This window comes from Oncorhynchus masou, chromosome 27 (assembly GCF_036934945.1).
Source record: "Oncorhynchus masou masou isolate Uvic2021 chromosome 27, UVic_Omas_1.1, whole genome shotgun sequence".
In the NCBI taxonomy this organism is placed as follows: Eukaryota; Metazoa; Chordata; class Actinopteri; order Salmoniformes; family Salmonidae; genus Oncorhynchus; species Oncorhynchus masou.
Window position 1 is genome coordinate 37,894,898 of NC_088238.1, and position 20,452 is coordinate 37,915,349.

At 42.3% G+C, this 20,452-nt stretch overlaps 1 protein-coding gene across 5 annotated transcripts in view; it reads left to right on the forward strand.

Moving 5' to 3' along the window:
• The window catches only part of si:dkey-172j4.3 (diacylglycerol kinase delta), a 114,380-nt gene that overhangs the window by 33,108 nt on the left and 60,820 nt on the right, over window positions 1-20,452 (forward strand). The window contains exon 1 of one of the 5 annotated variants that reach the window (XM_064940117.1): window positions 18,629-19,295. The exons of the other annotated variants lie outside the window; for them this stretch is intronic. Coding sequence (XP_064796189.1) covers window positions 19,143-19,295 — 153 coding nt within the window. The 5' untranslated portion in view covers window positions 18,629-19,142. Of the gene's footprint in view, window positions 1-18,628; window positions 19,296-20,452 lie in introns of those variants that run through there. 5 annotated transcript variants of the gene reach the window in all.

The window sequence follows — 20,452 nt, forward strand, 5'->3', positions numbered from 1 at the left end:
ACGAGTGATCTTTCCATCTGCATAGTTAAGGTCCTATTGTTGCGTCCTCCAGACAATAGTAAAGTAGGGATTCAATCCAATTGCACTTTGTCATCTAAGAATTTTTTTTCTTCTTCTTTTGTTGTTGTTGAATTTTACCCCCTTTTTCTCCCCAATTTCGTGGTATCCAATTATTAGTAGTTACTATCTTGTCTCATCGCTACAACTCCCGTACGGGCTCGGGAGAGACAAAGGTCGAAAGTCATGCGTCCTCCGATACACAACCCAACCAAGCCGCACTGCTTCTTAACACAGCACGCATCCAACCCGGAAGCCAGCCGCACCAATGTGTCGGAGGAAACACCGTGCACCTGGCGACCTTGGTTAGCGTGCACTGCGTCCGGCCCACCACAGGAGTCGCTGGTGCGCGATGAGACAAGGACATCCCTACCAACCAAACCCTCCATAACCCGGACTACGCTAGGCAAATTTTGCGTCGCCCCACGGACCTCCCAGTCGCGGCCGGCTGCGACAGAGCCTGGGCCCGAACCCAGAGTCTCTGGTGGCACAGCTAGCGCTGCGATGCAGTGCCCTAGACCACTGCTCCACCTGGGAGGCCGTAAGCATTCGTTAAAGCAATGTCGACCGCATTCACGTAAACGCTGCATATGTCGGCTTACTCAGAAATGACCTTTAAATGGCACATAGCCGGGGGAAAAAGTGTGACCGGATTGAACCCCAACCTGTAAGATGTAGATGACTTTGGTCTTGCCGATGGTGACAGTGCTGATCATTATGGTCTGGCTGGAGCCGGTTGCGACGTCCTGTCCATCCATCACATTATGAAACCTATCGATGCAGAAAAGACAGGATGAGATAGAGAGAGAGAGAGTGAGAGAGAGAGAGAGGAAATTATGAAGAAAGGAGCGAGAGGAGGGGAAGAGAAGTGTATTGATCAGGGACAGTGGAATGAAATGTAATGGTGGTCATTTAGAAAGAAGAAGGGAGGAGAGAGAGACAATGTGGCCTAGTTACTCATCCCTCGATCCCTCCCTCTATCTCTCTCTCTTTTGTTTTCCCTATCCTCATTGATTTTCTATGAAAAGATAGAATTTCCGCATGCAGATTTCAGACCAGTTACCGAGCCCTCTATCTGTCCTACTCCGTCTATTCCCTACCCTCATTGATATTTGTGGATTCAGTTCGTTTTCTAAAGCAATTAGTCCTTCCTGTAATTCATATCAGTGCATACTGTATTTCATGTGAGGGATCCTCTCTATTGGACACTGGTCATCCAATCCCTCTTTGTGTGTTGGTCTGATGGCTTGCAATACGTATCATACCTGGTTGATTGACTTGTTTGTCTGGACGGACTTGATGTAAACTATTGAGTTTCACATGTAGATTGCAGAACTGGGTTCAAATACTATTTGTTTTCTTTCAAATACAGTACATAAGCTGCCCTTGGTTGAGCTTTTTGCCTGGTGTAATGGAACCAGATAGCCCCAAAAGTGAACCTTGGTAAACTATAGGAGATCACTATAGGATAAGGTAGGTCGTCATTGTAAATAAGAAATTGTTCTTAACTGACTTGCCTAGTTAAACAAAAGTGAAATAAAAAAAGAAAAGGTTGTGGTTGTAGAGATACAGATTCCCAAAAGGCAGTTTGGTGTTAGCGATTGACAGGTGAGGTGACAATACAAGCTCTGCAATGGCCCTACAGAATACAGATAGATATGGCTTGATGGCCTCTGTCGATGGACCCTGAAATATATGACCCCTGCTGTTTTCTTTTAGAGAGATATAAATTATTTTAGTGCATGCCTTTAAGTGTCAAGGCCAATGCTAGTGTTTGTGAGGCCAAGGCCAGGAGAGGCGGGAGACAAATCACCTTCTGTCCTCAATTCTGTTGACCTGATTTCAATGCTTGTAAAGGAGCATTGCACCTCTCCTTTATAGGTAGAAACACACACACACACAGACACACACACACACACACACACACATGCACGCACGCACACACTCGAACACGTTACTTATTTCGATGGATCATTGTGTCTCGTGGAAAATGTGTCATGTCTGAATATGGGGAATTCCATGTTAACAGAATGATGCTGAGACTCAATAAAAAAAACAGTGATTGCAAAGTGTAACAAACCATACAACTTTAAACAATTTCCACTGAAAATCTTACAAAAACACTTTTACTTAAAGAACAGTGCAAACATGTTGGTACAGAATGACGTTTTTTTATGTGACCTGGTTTTCCCAAAACTCTGCAGAAAGAATGGCATGTCAGCCATGATATGACACCTTGAGTTGTAAAAAAAATATAGATATTATTTAGGTTATTGAACTACAGTAAGTGAAGTGGATTTACACCGAATGATGGTAAAAGAATGGCATCATGGGTCCCTGATCTGTACTACCCAGAAGTGTTTAATAATTATGAATGTCGTTCTCTTTATGGTGATGTATCCTACTTACCCTACATTATGAATCTCATATGCATACGTATATACTGTACTCTATATCATCAACTGCATCCTTATGTAATACATGTATCACTAGCCACTTTAACTATGCCACTTTGTTTACATACTCATCTCATATGTATATACTGTACTCGATACCATCTACTGTATCTTGCCTATGCTGCTCTGTACCATCACTCATTCATATATCCTTATGTACATATTCTTTATCCCCTTACACTGTGTATAAGACAGTAGTTTAGGAATTGTTAGTTAGATTACTTGTTGGTTATTACTGCATTGTCGGAACTAGAAGCACAAGCATTTTGCTACACTCGCATTAACATCTGCTAACCATGTGTATGTGACAAATACAAATTTGATTTGATTTGAATAGGTACACAAAGGTTGAAAAGTGTAATATCATCCTTTGCATGTTTCAGTATTATTCTTAGAGCCCGACCACACCATTCTCATGACGTGTCATTATTGAAACAATGTAAGAAATCAACATTTGAAGTATATTTCTTGGACAATTTCTCTTTTGGATGGCAATTTATAAGAACAGTGTGGAAAATGAAACATTTACATTTTCCCTCTGTTAAACAGTGTATCAACAGATATATCAGTCTCGGTAAGTTTTGTCTCCCCAAAAATATGAATCGTATCGGACCCAAAAAACTGCCTGTAATTCATTTACACGGGCTATTATTCAAATTAAATTAAATCATAAATTATTCTCTAATGTGCTCTACTGTACTGTAATGTACTAAACTCTACTGTACAGTACTGAAATGTACTGACCTACTCTACTTTTCTTTACTGTACTGGGCTCTACTGTCATTTACTGTACTGTGTTGTTCAAACTTGTGGAACAGACGTCTATGGTTGGTTCAGATTTGAACTGACGAAATTTCCACTACTTTTCAACGTCCGTGGATGTCCGGTGTCGGCCGGTGCTCGGTGGGTGAGGGGGCTGGTTACAGTAAATGGAAAGAGAAGGGGCTCATGGGTAGGTGTCAGTAAGATCCGGGAGAGGTGACATTAACTGTAGAGTGAGAAAGGCAGAGAGAGAGAGAGAGAGGGAGGGGTTGTCCAGACTATTTTTAAACTCTTTGTGACCACCACTCAACAGAAAGAGAAAGAAAACAGTTATGAGCTGATGTTAGGCGTCAAATCACTGTCTCATCCCGTCAGCCTAAATTACCTTCTGTCTTTGTGTGTGTGTATCTGTATGTTAGGTGACCCAACTGTGGTTTGTGGCTACTATTGTTTCCCATTCTAGCCAATTCAGTTGCAGTCATTCTGTTACAGATTATTTTGGTCATTCTGTTACCGATTTGGTAACAGAATGAAGTGTTTTTATCACTTATAAACCAAGTTGTTATGTAAAAACACTGTAACAAATTGGTAGGTCTACCTTTACATGTAACTTATGTGAACTTTCATTAACCCTGGGGGCGCTGTCAGAAATTAGAGTATATCTTAAAGATATGTGGGGTTTTGGTAACAGAATGACACTAGGTAATAGTTCTTAAACTTACAGAGTGCAAATAATTTCTGCAAAACAAAATATAAATGTTGATATGAGTTGGCAGGGTTACTTCAACACTATTGTTTTTTAAATGTATTTATAATGCCTTTTAAGACTTTTTCTGCTCAATTTGTTTTTCTAAGATCCATTTTCCATTTGTTTGACTATAAATCAAAGCCCTATTCCTACTTGGATGGACAATGTTTAACATTTTCATATATGCCTTAATTTAAAAAAATATATAAAGCCTTTTTCATTTGACACCTAATTTGATGTGCTCCTTTGAACATCACGTTAGTGGTCATGGGGCCTTTTACCTGGAAATGCCCATATGTTAGTAGAAGAATGGGGGAGGAGAGGAGAGATGGAGAGGAGAGGTAGAGAGGAGTAGAGGATAAAGAACAGGTGATTTTGGGTGTTGATGTATAGCCATAGCCTAATGTGCCTTGACAGTGAATGGGCTTATAGGATGACTGAATGTTTGCCTAAACTGCAAAAATCTAGGTTTACCAACCTAATACACACTGTATAGAACTGGACTGATAGGGCCTCCCGAGTGGCGCAGCGGTCTAAAGCACTGCATCGCAGTGCTCGCGGCATCACTACAGATCCGGGTTCGATACCGGGCTGTTTTGCAGCCAGCCGCGACCGGGAGACGCAAGTGGCGGCGGACAATTGGCCTAGCGTCATTCGGGTGAGGGGAGGGTTTGGCCGGCCGGGATGTCCTTGTCCATCGCGCTCTAGCAACTCATGTGGTGGGCCGGGTGCATGCACGCTGACACGGTCGCCAGGTGTACTGTGTTTCCTCCGATACATTGGTGCGGCTGGCTTCCGGGTTAAGCGAGCAGTGTGTCAAGAAGCAGTGCGGCTTGGTGGGTCGTGTTTCGCAGGACGCATGGCTCTCGACCTTTGCCTTTCCTGAGTCCATACGAGAGTTGCAGCGATAGGACAAGACTGTTAACTACCAATTGAGGAGAAAAAGGGAGAGATTTTTAAAAAAATACTGTAATGATAAAATACCTTGATTATGAGAGGGAGGGAGTGAGTGAGGTAGAGGGGAGGGAGGGAGGATACTAAGGAGTTAACACTGACGGGTGAGGTGAGATAAGGGCCTCCCCCCTCCTGTTGCCACGGAAATCACGTCTCCTGTGGCAATGACACGACTAACAGCGCTCTCAGGGTCGAGGAGGCTGTCGTGACTGAAGTGTGTGTGTGTATGTGTTTCATTATGTGTGTGTGTGTGTGTGTGTGTGTGTGTGTGTGTGTGTGTGTGTGTGTGTGTTACAAACCACACCACTATACCGACTGTAAAAGGATGTGTGTGTGCATGCGTGTTCGTGTGTGTTTCAGCATGAGTGTAAACTGTATCAGATCTTCATTCACATCCACATCACGCAGCACCCAGGGAGAACTCTCCTAGATATCTCTCGCTCCCTCCTCCCCTTCCTTCTTCCCTAACTCCCTCGATCTTGCCCTTCTTGGTGATTTCGCTCTCTCTCTCTTTTTCCAACCCTTTCATTCTATCTCCCTCATTCTCCTCCCACCATATCCGCCCAACCTACATCTAGCATTTTCTTAGCAATAAAGCTGTTGTAGAGCGGGTGTGTGTGTGCATGTGTGAAGTGTGTACGTGCGTGTGTGTGTTCTGCAGTCCTCTCTGGTTTTACAGCCTTTATAGCCTTCTACAGCCATGTCTTATTGAGCAGTCTAATGTTCATCTACCTTTGGACGTTCAGGCTGTAGCTCTGCCACGCACCACACACACGTGCCACAAACACACACACACAGTTTCGCCGATGTGAACATTGCTTAATGCAAATGGCCGGGCAGATTAACACACACGCCCTCCGCCAAACTTCCCCTATATCATTGTATTGTTGTTCTGTCAATCTCTCTCTTTCCCTCTCTCTGTGTATGTTTGTGAACAAATATGCCCATTGTAATCATTATAGATACCCATATAAAAAGAACAAGGTCTAATTATGTTATACGTATGCTTCAGTGTATTCTCATGTTTGCGTGTGTATGTGTGTGTATGCTCTCTGCGTATCTCTCTTGCTCGTTTGTCCTCTGCCTATTAATAAAACTACAGCTACATGAGAGGATGTGGTCACCATAGCGCAGTATCCTCCTACGCAAGGTGTTGTGTGAGTGTGTGTTTGTTTTCTCTGAAAAGGACGAATGAATTGTGCCATTTGTAGAATGCCAATGTCAAGTTCTCCACAAACACACACACCCACACACCCACACACCCACACCCACACACACACACACACACACACACACACACACACACACACACACACACACACACACACACACACACACACACACACACACACACACACACACACACACACACACACACACACACACACACACACACACACACACACACACACACACGTAGGAGCACACACACACACAGGAGCACGCACAAACACACAGTACTTCTAAGTGTGTTAAACCAAAACCTAAAAATGGCACAGGAAACAATCATTTCCTTTTCAGTTGTGAGTGAGGGTTATTTTTACTAGGTAAGGTGGACAGGTGTGTGTGTGTGTGTGTGTGTGTGTGTGTGTGTGTGTGTGTGTGTGTGTGTGTGTGTGTGTGTGTGTGTGTGTGTGTGTGTGTGTGTGTGTGTGTGTGTGCGTGTGTGCGTGTGTGCGTGTGTGTGTGTGTGTGCTTTAGCCCAGACGTGGGCTAACATTGAAGTTCTCTTGTCACCATGGCAACTCGGCGTGCCATCGGATGGTCATGGACCTCTTCACTGTGTGTGTGATTGTGTGTGTGTGTGTGTGTCTGTGTGTGTGTTTGTCTGTGTGTGTGTGAAGGGTTAAAGTGATGGTGTATCTGACATTTACAAATGACTGCACCACTCTCTCTTCTCCTTTCTCTTCTTCTCCCTCCCTCTCTCTAGCCCCCGTTTTCTCTCTGCCACCATCAGCCCAGAGCCTTATAAGGTTATATGTTAGTCCATTAGCTCTGCTTCCCTCTACAGGAGAAGAGGAGTAGGTGCAGGCTTATTCCAAATCAGTTCCCTTTTTTCCCCCTTTTTTTTTCTTTTCACCTTTATTTAACCAGGTATGCTAATTGAGAACAAGTTCTAATTTGCAACTGCGACCTGGCCAAGATAAAGCATAGCAGTTCGACACATACAACAACACAGAGTTACACATGGAATGAACAAAACGTAGTCAATAATACAGTAGAGAAAAAAAAGAAAAAAAAAGTCTATATACAGTGAGTGCAAATAAGGTCAAATGAGGGAGGCAATAAATAGGCCATGGTGGCGAAGCAATTACAATATGGCAATTAAACACTGGAATGGTAGATGTGCAAAATATGGATGTGCAAGTAGAGATACTGGGGTGCAAAGGAGCAAAATAAATAAATACAGTATGGGGATTGGGTGGGCTGTATACAGATGGGCTATAAACAGGTGCAGTGATCTGTGGCTGCTCTGACAGCTGGTTCTTAAAGCTAGTGAGGGAGATGGGAATCTCCAGCTTCAGTGATTTTTAAGGTTCATTCCAGTCAGTGGCAGCAGAGAACTGGAAGGAAAGGTGACCAAAAGAAGAATTGGCTTTGGGGGTGACCAGTGAGATATACCTGCTGGAGCGTGTGCTACGAGTGGGTGCTGCTATGGTGACCAGCGAGCTGAGATAGGGCGGGGCTTTACCTAGCAGAGACTTGTAGATAACCTGTAGCCAGTGGGTTTGGCGACGAGTATGAAGCGAGGGCCAGCCAACGAGAGCGTTTATAAAAGTGGATCCTGACTTCTAACCTGACCTCTACACTTTTCACTTAGTCTCCCATTGACATCAATGCATCACTAAGTGAAAATGTTTATTTATGTGGATTTACTAAAGAGAGATTATCTTTAGGTTGTGTAAGAGATAAAGAGAGACAGGGAGATGAAGGGGAGTGAAAGGGCGTAGGTAGTGTGTTATTAAGACAAGGAGAGAGACAGGTGGATTTCCAGATGGAAAGAGAGAGTGATGGAGTGAACGAGAGAGGAAATTGACATAATAGAAAGCTATAGGAAGAAGGACAGAAGGAGTGAGAGTGGGAGAGAGAAAAAGTGTGGGGAGGGGGAGCGAAGGCATATTTATTTATTTACAGGGGACAATGCACATTAATCAAGAACAATATTACAATAATGTAACATCCCATGTAAATGTGCCGGGGTTAGCCAAAAGCTAATATGCACCCGTAGTCCCAGGGCAGGTAAGGACAATCACACAGCCACAATACAAATACATTACATCCAATACAATATAATTAGAACAACAATGTATTCGTTAAGAAAAGAAAAACACTATCATCAACTGTCGTCTTATGTATGAGGAGCCACAGATAACTCATGTGTACAGGTTTGGATAGATTTTAGTCATGTTTTCAATTTAAATGTAAAAGTACAATAATCAGTGCAGTTTCAGCTCTAACAGTGAAGGCAGATTGACCAAGTTTACTGTGTCGAGAAGGGACAATGCAATCCCCTCTAGTTACTGCCCTTGTTATTCTGGAGGTGCTTTCTTTGAGCATGATATGCCGACATAGCAGTGGAGGATCTTTTTTTATTATATATATATAAAAAATAAAAAAATGTTTTATTGAATATCCGAAACATACAATACACTTACAGTGAAGCCGCTCAACAACTACATCATACCATTCATCCAACAGACTCCCATTCAGAGTGACAAACAGAGCATCCAGGGTCAATGCCCTGCTCAAGGGCACGTTGACAGATCTTCCACCAGGCCAAAAAACATGAGCCCGAACCCTCCAAGATCCCCCCCCTCCCCCCACAGTTCCCACCCAATGCACCAACAACTAAAAGAATGAACTAAAGAGAAAAAAGGAAAAGACAGAAGAAAACAGCAAAAATAATACAAATATATTACAAAATGAAATACTTTTAAAGCAAAGGACATCAAGGGCAACTAAAATCATAACATCAATGCCAATTGTATATGTTTGTGTGCATGTCTGGCACTATTACATGTATGTGTGTGTTCTTGTATGTGTTTATTTGAATGAGAGTGTGTGTATATGCATGTGTGTATAAACACCTGCACGGCATCAGCCTCAGGCAAACCGGCATTAGTTGTAAAAACACTGTCCCTCAGTGTCATTCAAACATACTTTTTATTATGTTTGTTTTTTTACTTTAAAAAAACAAACAACTTTTATCTTTGACCATCATTCTAACTCCCGCACAGCAACTCCACTCCCACTTGTCTCCAATTCCACATCCCAACCCTCAGCTTCCCTCAGCCCATCCCATCTATCTCTGCTGGCCACCCACCTCGGGTTTCTATGCAACACGTATCTTTCAACTATGCTGTGATGTTTAACGTACAATTTCAATCCAACTAATCGAATAGAATCCACAGATTGCGAGTTGAAGATAAATACTTTTACAAAGAGTATTAGTATATTAGTAATTGACTGACCCGGTCTCTCCAGATCTCTTAATAGAGTACTATTCAATTTTAGATCAATGCATTTTCAGACATTCCTGAACCTGAGACCAGAAACAGGCTACCTAAGGGCAATACCAAAATAAATGGTCGATTGATTCTGTATCCTCACAACAAAATCTGCAGAGCTTTGATGATTTTATGCCCCAAATTTTCTAAATTTTGTTGGTGGCAAGAATTCTATATAATTATTTTAGCTGAAAAGCACAAAGTCTTGAATCTTGCGTTGTTTTATATATCAACTCATACACCCTGTACCATGGAATCGGTACATCCAAAATCTCTTCCCAACTATTTTGCAATCTGTTTGGCACAGTTGTCAACATCCTGGTCCTCAAATGAAACTCGTATACTTTCCTATTTATGCTATTTTTATTCCTCCGCCAGTTTTGATCCTTTATATTGGGCAGACAGACCAGTTCCCTTGATTTTCTTAGAGAAGTAGATACAGACTGTTTTGTCAATATTTAAATGCAGGCAAGAATCAGTCATCCGTTAAGAAACGTTTACCATAGCTTCAGTTAACTTGTTAACAACTTGTCTGTTTTTTGAGTGTAATGTACATACAGGGCTGTATCATCTGCATACATCTGCATGTTAACTTGTGGGCAAGCAAGTGGGAGATCATTTATATACTGTAGATGGTAAACAGAAGGGTGCCTAATATTGACCCTTGTGGGACCCCAATGTTATATTAAAGAGAGTCCGACTGAGTGTCCCCCAGACTAACCCTTTGGCTTCTATTTGTCAGATAGTAATACATCCAACTAATGGCTTCAGCCAACACATTACGGGGGGATAGTTTGGATAAGGAGACCGCATTATACTTCAAAGTATCAAAGGCCTTTTTAAGATCTAAAAAGGCTGTGCCGACTTCACCAGATATGTCTTGCACTCCAGAAAATAGCAATTGGCTGTTTCGGTAAAATGGTTGGAATGGAATTTTTCCAGCAATTGTTAACAGACAGATTATTTCACTTATAATTCACTTTGTCACAATTCCAGTGGGGCAGAAGTTTACATACACTAAGTTGACTGTGCCTTTCAACAGCTTGGAAAATTCCAGAAAATGATGTCATGGCTTTAGAAGCTTCTGATAGGCTAATTGACATAATTTGAGGCAATTGGAGGTGTACCTGTGGATGCATTTCAAGGCCTACCTTCAAACTCAGTGCCTCTTTGCTTGACATCATGGGAAAATCTAAAGAAATCAGCCATGACCTCAGAAAAAAATTGTGGACCTCCACAAGTCTGGTTCATCCTTGGGAGCAATTTCCAAACGCCGGAAGGTACCACGTTCATCTGTACAAACAATAGTATGCAAGTATAAACACCAGGGGACCATGCAGCTGTCATCCCGCTCAGGAAGGAGATGTGTTCTGTCTCCTAGAGTTGAACATACTTTGATGCGAAATGTGCAAATCAATCCCAGAACAACAACAAAGGACCTTGTGAAGATGCTGGAGGAAACAGGTACAAAAGTATCTATATCCACAGTAAAACAAGTCCTATATGGACATAACCCAAAAGGCCGCTCAGCAAGAAAGAAGCCACTGCTCCAAAACCGCCATAAAAAAACAGACTACAGTTTGGAACTGCACACAAAGATCGCACTTTTTGGAGAAATGTCTGATAAAACAAAAATAGAACTGTTTGGCCATAATGACCATCGTTATGTTTGGAGGAAAAATGGGGAGACTTGCAAGCCAAAGAACACCGTCCCAACCATGAAGCACGGGAGTGGCAGCATCATGTTGTGGGGTTGCTTTGCTGCAGGAGTGACTGGTGCACTTCATAAAATAGATGGCATCATGAGGAGGGAATTTATGTGGATATATTGAAGCAACATCTCAAGACATCAGTCAGGAAGTTGAAGCTTGGTTGCAAATGGGTCTTCCAAATTGACAATGACCCGAAGCATACTTCAAATGTTGTGGCAAAATGGCTTAAGGACAACAAAGTCAAGGTATTGGAGTGGCCTTCACAAAGCCCTGACCTCAATCCCATTGAACATTTCTGGGCAGAACTGTAAAAGCGTGTACGAGCAAGGAGGCCTACAAACCTGACTTGGTTACACCAGCTCTGTCAGGAGGAATGGGACAAAATTCACCCAACGTATTGTGGGAAGCTTGTGGAAGGCTACCCAAAATGTTTGACCCAAGATAAACAATTTAAAGGCAATGCTATCAAATACTAATTGAGTGTATGTACATTTGTGACCCACTGGGAATGTGATGAAAGAAATAAAATATTAAATAAATTATTCCCTCTAGTATTATTCTGACATTTCACATTCTTAAAGTATAGTGGTGATCCTAACTGACCTAAAACAGGGAATTTTTACTTGGATTAAATGTCTTGTGAATTTAATGAATTGTGAAAAACTGAGTTTAAATGTACTTGGCTGAGGTGTACGTAAACTTCCGACTTCAACTTTATCTTTCAGCTACTTTTGATAGCACTGGAAGAATGCTTTTAGGTTGGTAATTTTTCACCGTTGTTTGGTCACCAGATTTTAAGCAGGTATCACTGCTGCAGACTTCTAAGCATTGGGGAAGAACCTATATTTGATGGACAGAGATGGTCAGAGAATATTTGTGTGTCTTCGGGAATAAAGTCTCTAGACCAAATCATATTTTTTTCTAGAGTTGCTGATAGTACTGTCCACTGCTGACGCTGAGATTTCAGGAATTCTGAATATTGGTTTATTATTGTCCGTGGGAGTGAGAACTGTGGTCTTGGCTGAACATCCTTGAGCCAGTTCCCTGACAGAGTCAACAAAAAAAAATGTTAAAGGTGGGGGATATGAAATTGGAGTCTTGAATTAGAATCCCATTAACCTTGCTTTCAGGATGGTTTTTGGACTTTTCAGCTCCTCTCCCTGTTAGTTTGTTGAGATTTTCACAAATCACTTTGCCGTTTCCTTTTGCGTCATTGATCAGTCTAAGGACTCTGCTTTTGATTTTGTTTTTTATTCCTAACCACCTTATTTCTCAGTGATGTGAATATACGTCTGGCATCATTCTGACCAGACTTCAGTGTTTTTTTCAAGGAAAGATCCCGTTTTCTCATCTGCCTCCAGAGGTCCTCGTTGATCCATGGTAGGGAGGTTTGACTACTTGACTTATATTGAAATTCCTGGTAAAAGAGGTATTCACTTAGTCAATAGCTGACATAAATGTTCTGTATCCAGACTCTGGGTCTTCATTGCATAACAGATCAGACCAGTCAATTTGACTTATAGCTGCATCGTAGTTACTCTGCTCACTTTTTAAGATTTTTTCTATCATACTGTTGCACATTGATATAGTGAGCTTTCTAACCACAATGTAGCATTATGGTCAAATATGCCAGTTAGTAAGTTAATGGACATAGTTATTCGATCAGGTATGTTAGTGAACAGCAGATCAATTTGAGTCTGGGATGTCTGTGTTTCTTTAGTTGGTCCTTGTATTGTCAGGTTGAAATGGTCTGTGATTCCTGATTGAAATCGCCCATGAAGATGATATACTTCTTATGATCACATTTTTTAAGCATGGCATTTAGATTATCATAAAACAAGGTATCAGATGTTGGTGGTCGATATAATCCAATAATTGTGAAAGACATATGAGGGGGAGGAAGACATTCAGCCCCATACTGTACATTCACGGTCATTGACATGTTTCCATATGATACGATTGCATTTAAAGTTATTTTTCATGTTCATAAGCAATCCACCCCCTCTGCCCTCTCCCCTGTCTCTCCTGAATATGGAATATCCAGGGACATTAAAGGTGGAAATAGGAGAAGATTTATTCAGCCATATTTCAGAGAAATAGAAAAAAGATTGGAGTCAGTCAATTAATGTTCCACCTGTTCACTCTTAGGAATAATGCTACAAATATTCACATGACCTCCTAATATTCCTTTAGGTTTGGGATGAGGGTCACAGAGCATTTTAGTCTGATTAATGGTTCGAAAAAGTTCATGGTACAATGTTTTCTGATAGCAGGATTAGGGAGACTGAGTTCCTGTCTCAAAGGCGGGTTTTGTTTGGGACATGTATTAAGAGTTTTCATGAAAATGTGAATATCTGCAGATTCCTCATTCTCTTGAAAAGACATGTTAGTGACAGAGGTTATACTCACATACTAAGAATGTCCTTTTCTGAACCAGGTAATATAGGCGACTCAAATCTAGATGATTTCAATCATTCATGTTCCACCATTCATGAATAATTTTGTTCTGGATGGCAAATTAGGGGGACTTTTCTCCACTTCTCCTAGGAATATATCCTCCATATCAGCCTTCTTTTCTGCTGGTGTCCTAACTACAGACTCTGATGGGGAGATTTGTACCCTAGGCCTCTTGGGCATTTGTTGATTACGGATTGTTTGAATAAAGGCCAGCATTGATGTTTGGCTGCTTTTTTTGAATTTCCCAGTGATTTGCACCGCGTTTTGGGGTTGCACCGCGTTTTGGGGTTGCACCGCGTTTTCCGTTAGGTTATGATTGTCACTGGTCTCAGTAGCCACTTTCCCAGCTTCATTTAGAAAATGTTTCCTCATATTCTTCTTCTTTTTTCACCTTATGTAATTCCAGTGTAGGAAGACTGTACTCTATCATCTCCTGACCCCCTCTAGAGTGGGATTATGTCTGCTAGTCATGTCTACGTGCAGGTCCGTCATAAAACACTTTGATCCAGTGAGGGCCAATCTTTACAAACCCTGTGATTGGAGTGATGGGGGCTGCTTCAACATATACAAAACCATCTCCATTGGAGCAGTTTGTGAGTTGACCCTTGAATGTTATCATGCACCTCATCACCCTCCCCACCACCTTACATCCAGCTTTTGCCAGAAACTCAGTCACAACACTACCATCTGCTAACCCCAAGTAGTTTGGATGAATTTCATGTATGAGATGGTGGCAGAGCTCTTCCTCCTTAATGGGGTTGGCTATGGCCTCCTCCTTCTTCAGGATGTCTCTCGCCATGATAAAAAGAGGTAAAACTTTGTGGCATTTCGTCCCAGATCCTTGCTGCAGGTCTAATTTCCTTGACATCAGTTTCTGCATCGCTGGAGATAGCCACAAATGCAGCAGCCATTTTAATTGTTGTGTTAATGTTTAAATTAATTTGTTTAACATTGAAATGAATCAGCATTATACAGTGAAGATACTTCTTTCTCAAGATTGATGGATGGTTGATCCTCAAATAGATTAGCTGGATTCAGTGTTCCCCAGCAGTTGAAGCTTCTTGGTTGGGCGGAATACTAGACAAAGGAGATGTCAAACCATAACAAAACAAAATATGGATATATCTTTCTAGACCTTGGTCAATAAATCCCACCAAAACACTGTTTTTGTTATTCATTTTTTTATTAAAAGGCATCCAATAATTCACCTGCCCACAATTTTCCAGAGAGAGGGGGGGGATAGCAAGAGAGAAGCTCCCCCAGAGAAGCCAGCAGAACATCCTACCCAGACCCCAACACAACAATGGGATAGACAACCCACCAACCCAACAGACACCCTCCCTCCTAATAGCCCCCCTGTCAGCTCCTCTGATTGCTCTCTTGACAACCCACACACATCCACTGAGGACACACAAAAGCCAGAGATTGTGCTCCTTGTTGACTCAAATGGCAAATATATTCAAGAGGAATAACTTTTTCCCAAACACCAAATAGCTAAGCTCTGGTGCTCGAACACTAGATATGCCCTGGAGCTGTTGTCAGAGGACAGACTAGGGTCCTCCAGCCACATAATTCACACGGACACAAATGACCTGAGGGCCCAGCAGGAAAGGGTGGCCACAGCACTCAAGGGAGTGATTGAAAAAGCTTCTTACACTTTCCCCAACACACAAGTGGTTATCTTCACCCTGATACCACAAAAATACTTTCACCCTGCCACCATACAGCAGGTGAATACAAGCATTTCGCGAGACTGTGCCTCGAAACCTAATGTCTACCTGGCCCACCACTCCACCCTGGACTTTAACAGCCTTTATGACCAGGTCCACCTCTACAAGGCAGCCATCCCAACTTTTGCCAGGACCCTGAAGGACATCACCCTGAACAGTAGCCCCAGATCCTCACACAGGAGCAATGGACACCCCGCCCAGACCAGCGAGACACCCTCCCAGACCTGCAAGACCCCTCCTGAAAGACCTGCACTGAGAGAACCCATGCCAAGAGGATCTACACCCAGACCACAGCATCACAAGCCACACCCCAACCAGCTAAGACCACCCCAAGCAAACCCTTGCCAAACTCTATATAGGCCCCCCCATATCAGACCTATGCCCCGTCTGCCCACCCCATGCTCCCTGCCCCTGCAGCAAGAACCTCAACATGACAGCAGGGCATATGCCCAGGCAGTGAGCAGAGCAACAGGCCCAACCCCCACTATTACACCTGCCCATCCCCCATCCTGCAACCTAAGAGGTATGTATCAGATGCTCAACATGCTCTTCTCACAGCTACTATGATGGTCCGGGCCTAAACCACACAAAAACAACACTAGACACTATGGAACACAAAGCTTTACTATCCCATCCTGGAATATACAAGGTCTGAGGTTATCTGCCTTTGGCCTAAAGAGCAGGAATCCAGACTTCATCAAATACATTTCATGTACAGACATTGTCATCCTACAAGAAACATGGTATAAAGGAGATGGACTCACTGGTTGCCTTCTAGGTTACAGAGAGCTGGTAGTCCCATCCACCAAACTACCAGGTGTGAAACAGGGAAGAGACTCAGGGGGTATGCTAATTTGGTATAGAGCAGATCTAACCCACTCTATTAAACTAGTCAAAACAGGAACATTTTACATCTGGCTAGAAATTAATAAGGAAATTATCTCAACAGATAAAAATGTCTTCATCTGTGCTACCTATAACGATATACATTTAATATCCGCTACCTATAACGATGACAGCATCTAAATGCTAAAACTTGTTGCGAACCTGACACCCTCAGCACTTCATACCGAAGTCAGTCCCTCTCCTTGTTCGGGCGACGTTCAGCGTTCGGCATCACCGGTATTCTAGCCATCGCCAATCCACCTTTCATTTTCCATTTGTTTTGTCATGTCTTCCCACACACCTGGTTTCAATTCCATCACTTGCATGTTGTGTATTTAACCCTCTGATCCCCACATGTCCTTGTCCGGTAATGTTTTTTGTAAGTGCTTGTGCACGTTATGTCTGGGGTTTTTGTCCCATTGGATATATTGTTTTTGTTCACGGTGATTTTATTCATTAAACTGCGCCATTGTAACATAGTTTGCTCTCCTGTGCCTGACTTCTCTACCTCCAGTACGCACGCCTTACAAAGGTGGTTAAACACCTACCTGGAGGTGAAAACATTCCTTCCCCCATATGCCCCCCTAGACACAACTACGACAACATAACCAAGAAAACGGGTCACTACTCCTGTAGCTCTGTCGGACGCTGAGTATGTACATAGTCAATGGTAGGCTTCGAGGGGACTCCTATGGTAGGCACACATATAGCTCATCTCCTGGCAGTGTTACTGTAGACTACTTTATCACTGACCTCAACCCAGAGTCTCTTATTAGAGTGTTCACAGTAAGTCCTATCAGATCACAGAAACATCTCACTCTACTTGAACAGAGCTTTGCTCAATCATGAGGCATCAAATCTAAAGGAGCTGAATAATATTAAGACATGCTATATATGGAAGGAGAGTAGTGTGGAAATCTACCAATCCCTTCTAGACAATTTTCTGGACAAAATTTTTCACTGTAGTACTGAAGGTGTAAACCTGGCAGTAGAAAACCTAAACACTATAGTTGACCTCTCAGCTTCCCTATCAAATCTAAAAATGTCAAGCAGATAACCTAAGAAATGAACAACAATGACAAATGGTTTGATGAAGAATGCAACAACCTAAGATAGAAATTGAGAAACCTATCCAACCAAAAATATAGAGACCCAGAAAACCTGAGCCTATGGCTTCACAATGGCGAATCACTAAAAACAATACAGTTATACACTACTGTTCAAAGGTTTGGGGTCACTTAGAAATGTTCTTGTTTTTAAAAGAAAATACATTTTTTTGTCCATTAAAATAACATCAAATTGATCAGAAATACAGTGTAGACATGGTTAATGTTGTAAATGACTATTGAAGCTGGAAACGGCTGATTTTGTATGGAATATCTACATAGGCATACAGAGGCCCATTATCAGCAACCATCACTCCTGTGTTCCAATGGCATGTTGTGTTAGCTAAAAGGCTAATTGATCATTAGAAAACCCTTTTGCAATTATGTTAGCACAGCTGAAAACTGTTGTTCTGATTAAAGAAGTAACAAAACTGGCCTTCTTTAGACTAGTTGAGTATCTGGAGCATCAGCATTTGTGGGTTCGATTACAGGCTCAAAATGGCCAGAAACAAATAACTTTCTTCTGAAACTCATCAGTCTATTCTTGTTCTGAGAAATGAAGGCTATTCCATGTGAGAAATTGCCAAGAAACTGAAGATATCGTACAACGCTGTGTACTACTCCCTTCACAGAACAGCGCAAACTGGCTCTAACCAGAATAGAAAGAGGAGTGGGAGGCCCCGGTTCACAACTGAGCAAGAGGACAAGTACATTAGAGTGTCTAGTTTGAAAAACAGACGCCTCACAAGTCCTCAACTGGCAGCTTCATTAAATAGTACCCGCAAAACACCAGTCTCAATGTCAACAGTAAAGAGGCGACTGGGATGCTGGCCTTCTAGGCAGAGTTGCAAATAAAAAGCTGTATCTTAGACTGGCCAATGAAAAGAAAAGATTAAGATGGGCAAAAGAACACAGACACTGGACAGAGATATGGCTTTTTCTTTGCAACTCTGCAACTCTGTTGACGTTGAAACTAGTGTTTTGCGGGTACTGACTGACTGACAAGATCTAACTGATACACTTTACATTTATATTGCGTTTATATTTTTGATCAGTGTAATATCTAACAGAGACAAGATGGGTGTGTGTGTGTTCCCATCTACAGTATCCAGTCTAACAGGTCCTACCTGTTCTATTTTTAGCTCAGGTCTCCCCTCCCACTTCCTACCTGAATACACACCTTAAAGAGGAAGGTGTGTGTGTGAGAAAGAGAGAGAGAAAGAGAATCAAAAGTGTTTGGCAAAGAAAAGAGGTGAACGGGTTGAGATTAAAGAAGGAGAGAGGGAGTGAAAAGGAGGAGGGTAGATGATCTACATGTCATCCTGGTAAAGGTGTATCCTCTTACACACCTGAGAGGGAGTGCCTTAATCCTAAAGCCTGGAGCAAAAGAGGGAGTATGTAGAAACATTTCTGTTGGATCAGCAGTTAACACAGAGATAATCACCACAACGTTAGACTGTTCAGTCACCAGAGAGAGAGACAGAGAGAACGCCGAAGACGAAAGTGAAGTTTGATGGCATTAAAAAGCAGAGAGGACTTCAGTAGTCTTGTTTAGGATTTTGAGAGAGAGGGAGATTGACAGAAAGAGACGAAACAGAGACAGGCGGAGAAACGTCTGATTCTGTTGTCCTGGTTCCCAGAAAAGTCAAGTGGAAAGTAGTGTCTCCCTATTGTAGTTAACAGACTACCTGCAAGTGAAGACATCAATGTGCAACAGACAGACCAACAGACACACTGTACAGAGAGGCAGACAGACAGAGAGCCATCATGCCCAGGTGCTGTCCTAGCAGTGTGTGTTGTCTGGCCCCCCTGCTGTTCCACTGTGAGGTGGGGGCAGGACACGGGGACGAGAGCCAACTCAGTCACGGAGATGAACTGGAGACCAGCTACACAGAGAAACCACATAGCTACAACATAGAGGTATGTATGTGTGTGTGTGTGTGTGTATGTGTTGAGGCAGGCCCACTAACAGAGCCCACATGGTTAGATAGGGTATAATTGGTAGTAAATGTGATTTGTCCTACTTTAATGACTAGACTCGTCTGTCTGACAAGATCTAACTGACACAGTATGGACTGAGAAAGAGAGAGGAGGAGGAGAAGAGAAAGGGATGAATGGGTGACTAAGGACTGACAGAGTAAGGAGAGGTTGAGGTAGGGTGAGATAGTTTTGTTTGGTTGTCTATGAGTTACCAGCCTCAAGGGTTGATCTTACACTTCACCTGGTTTACCTACCAGTAAATTGTCTGTCTTTGTTTTCTTTCTCCCTCATTTCTTCTACATCAGTTTCAGGTTTAGTTGATGCAGTCAGCGTTGTTGTTTTCATTTTTATTTTACCTTAATTTAACTAGGCAAGTCAGTTAAGAACAAATTCTTATTTTCAATGACGACCTAGGGTTAACTGCCTTGTTCAGGGGCAGAACGACAGATTTGTACCTTATCAGCTTGGGGATTCGATCTTGCAACCTTTCGGTTACTTGTCCAATGCTCTAACCACGAGGCTACACTCCCGCCCCATGAGCGGCTCGGTTGACTGATATCATGAGCGGAAATGACAGATATTGTTTTACCCAGTTTCATATTGCTCATTCAATGACTGCATCAATTGCCTGAATTCTTACACTGCTCTATCATTCATCACATATTTCAGTCTGAGACTGCCATCATTGAAGTCGTTTGTGGTGACGTCAAAATGAGGGGTGTTGTATAAAACAAAGTCATGATCTATTGGATCATCTCTAACCAATCAGAGTAGCGAAGCCAATGACAAACTTTCAAATCTCGGCAATCAGAGTGGTGTATAGCTACAGCTATACACACACACACACATACAGACACATACAAACTCTGGGAATCAGATTGTGTATGCCTTGATATAGCAATGCATTTGATTTATTGCTGCAACAGAGGTACTTATCTCTCATATTACTCTCACTGCTACTGAGAGAGAGGAAGATAAATAACATAGATGAGAGGATGCTCCTTAGTATACAGCACAGAACTGGGAGAAATAGACAGAAAGAGGAAGTGTTCTGTGCCTTACCACTCCTTCTAGCCGTTGTCAACAAGGAGACTAGA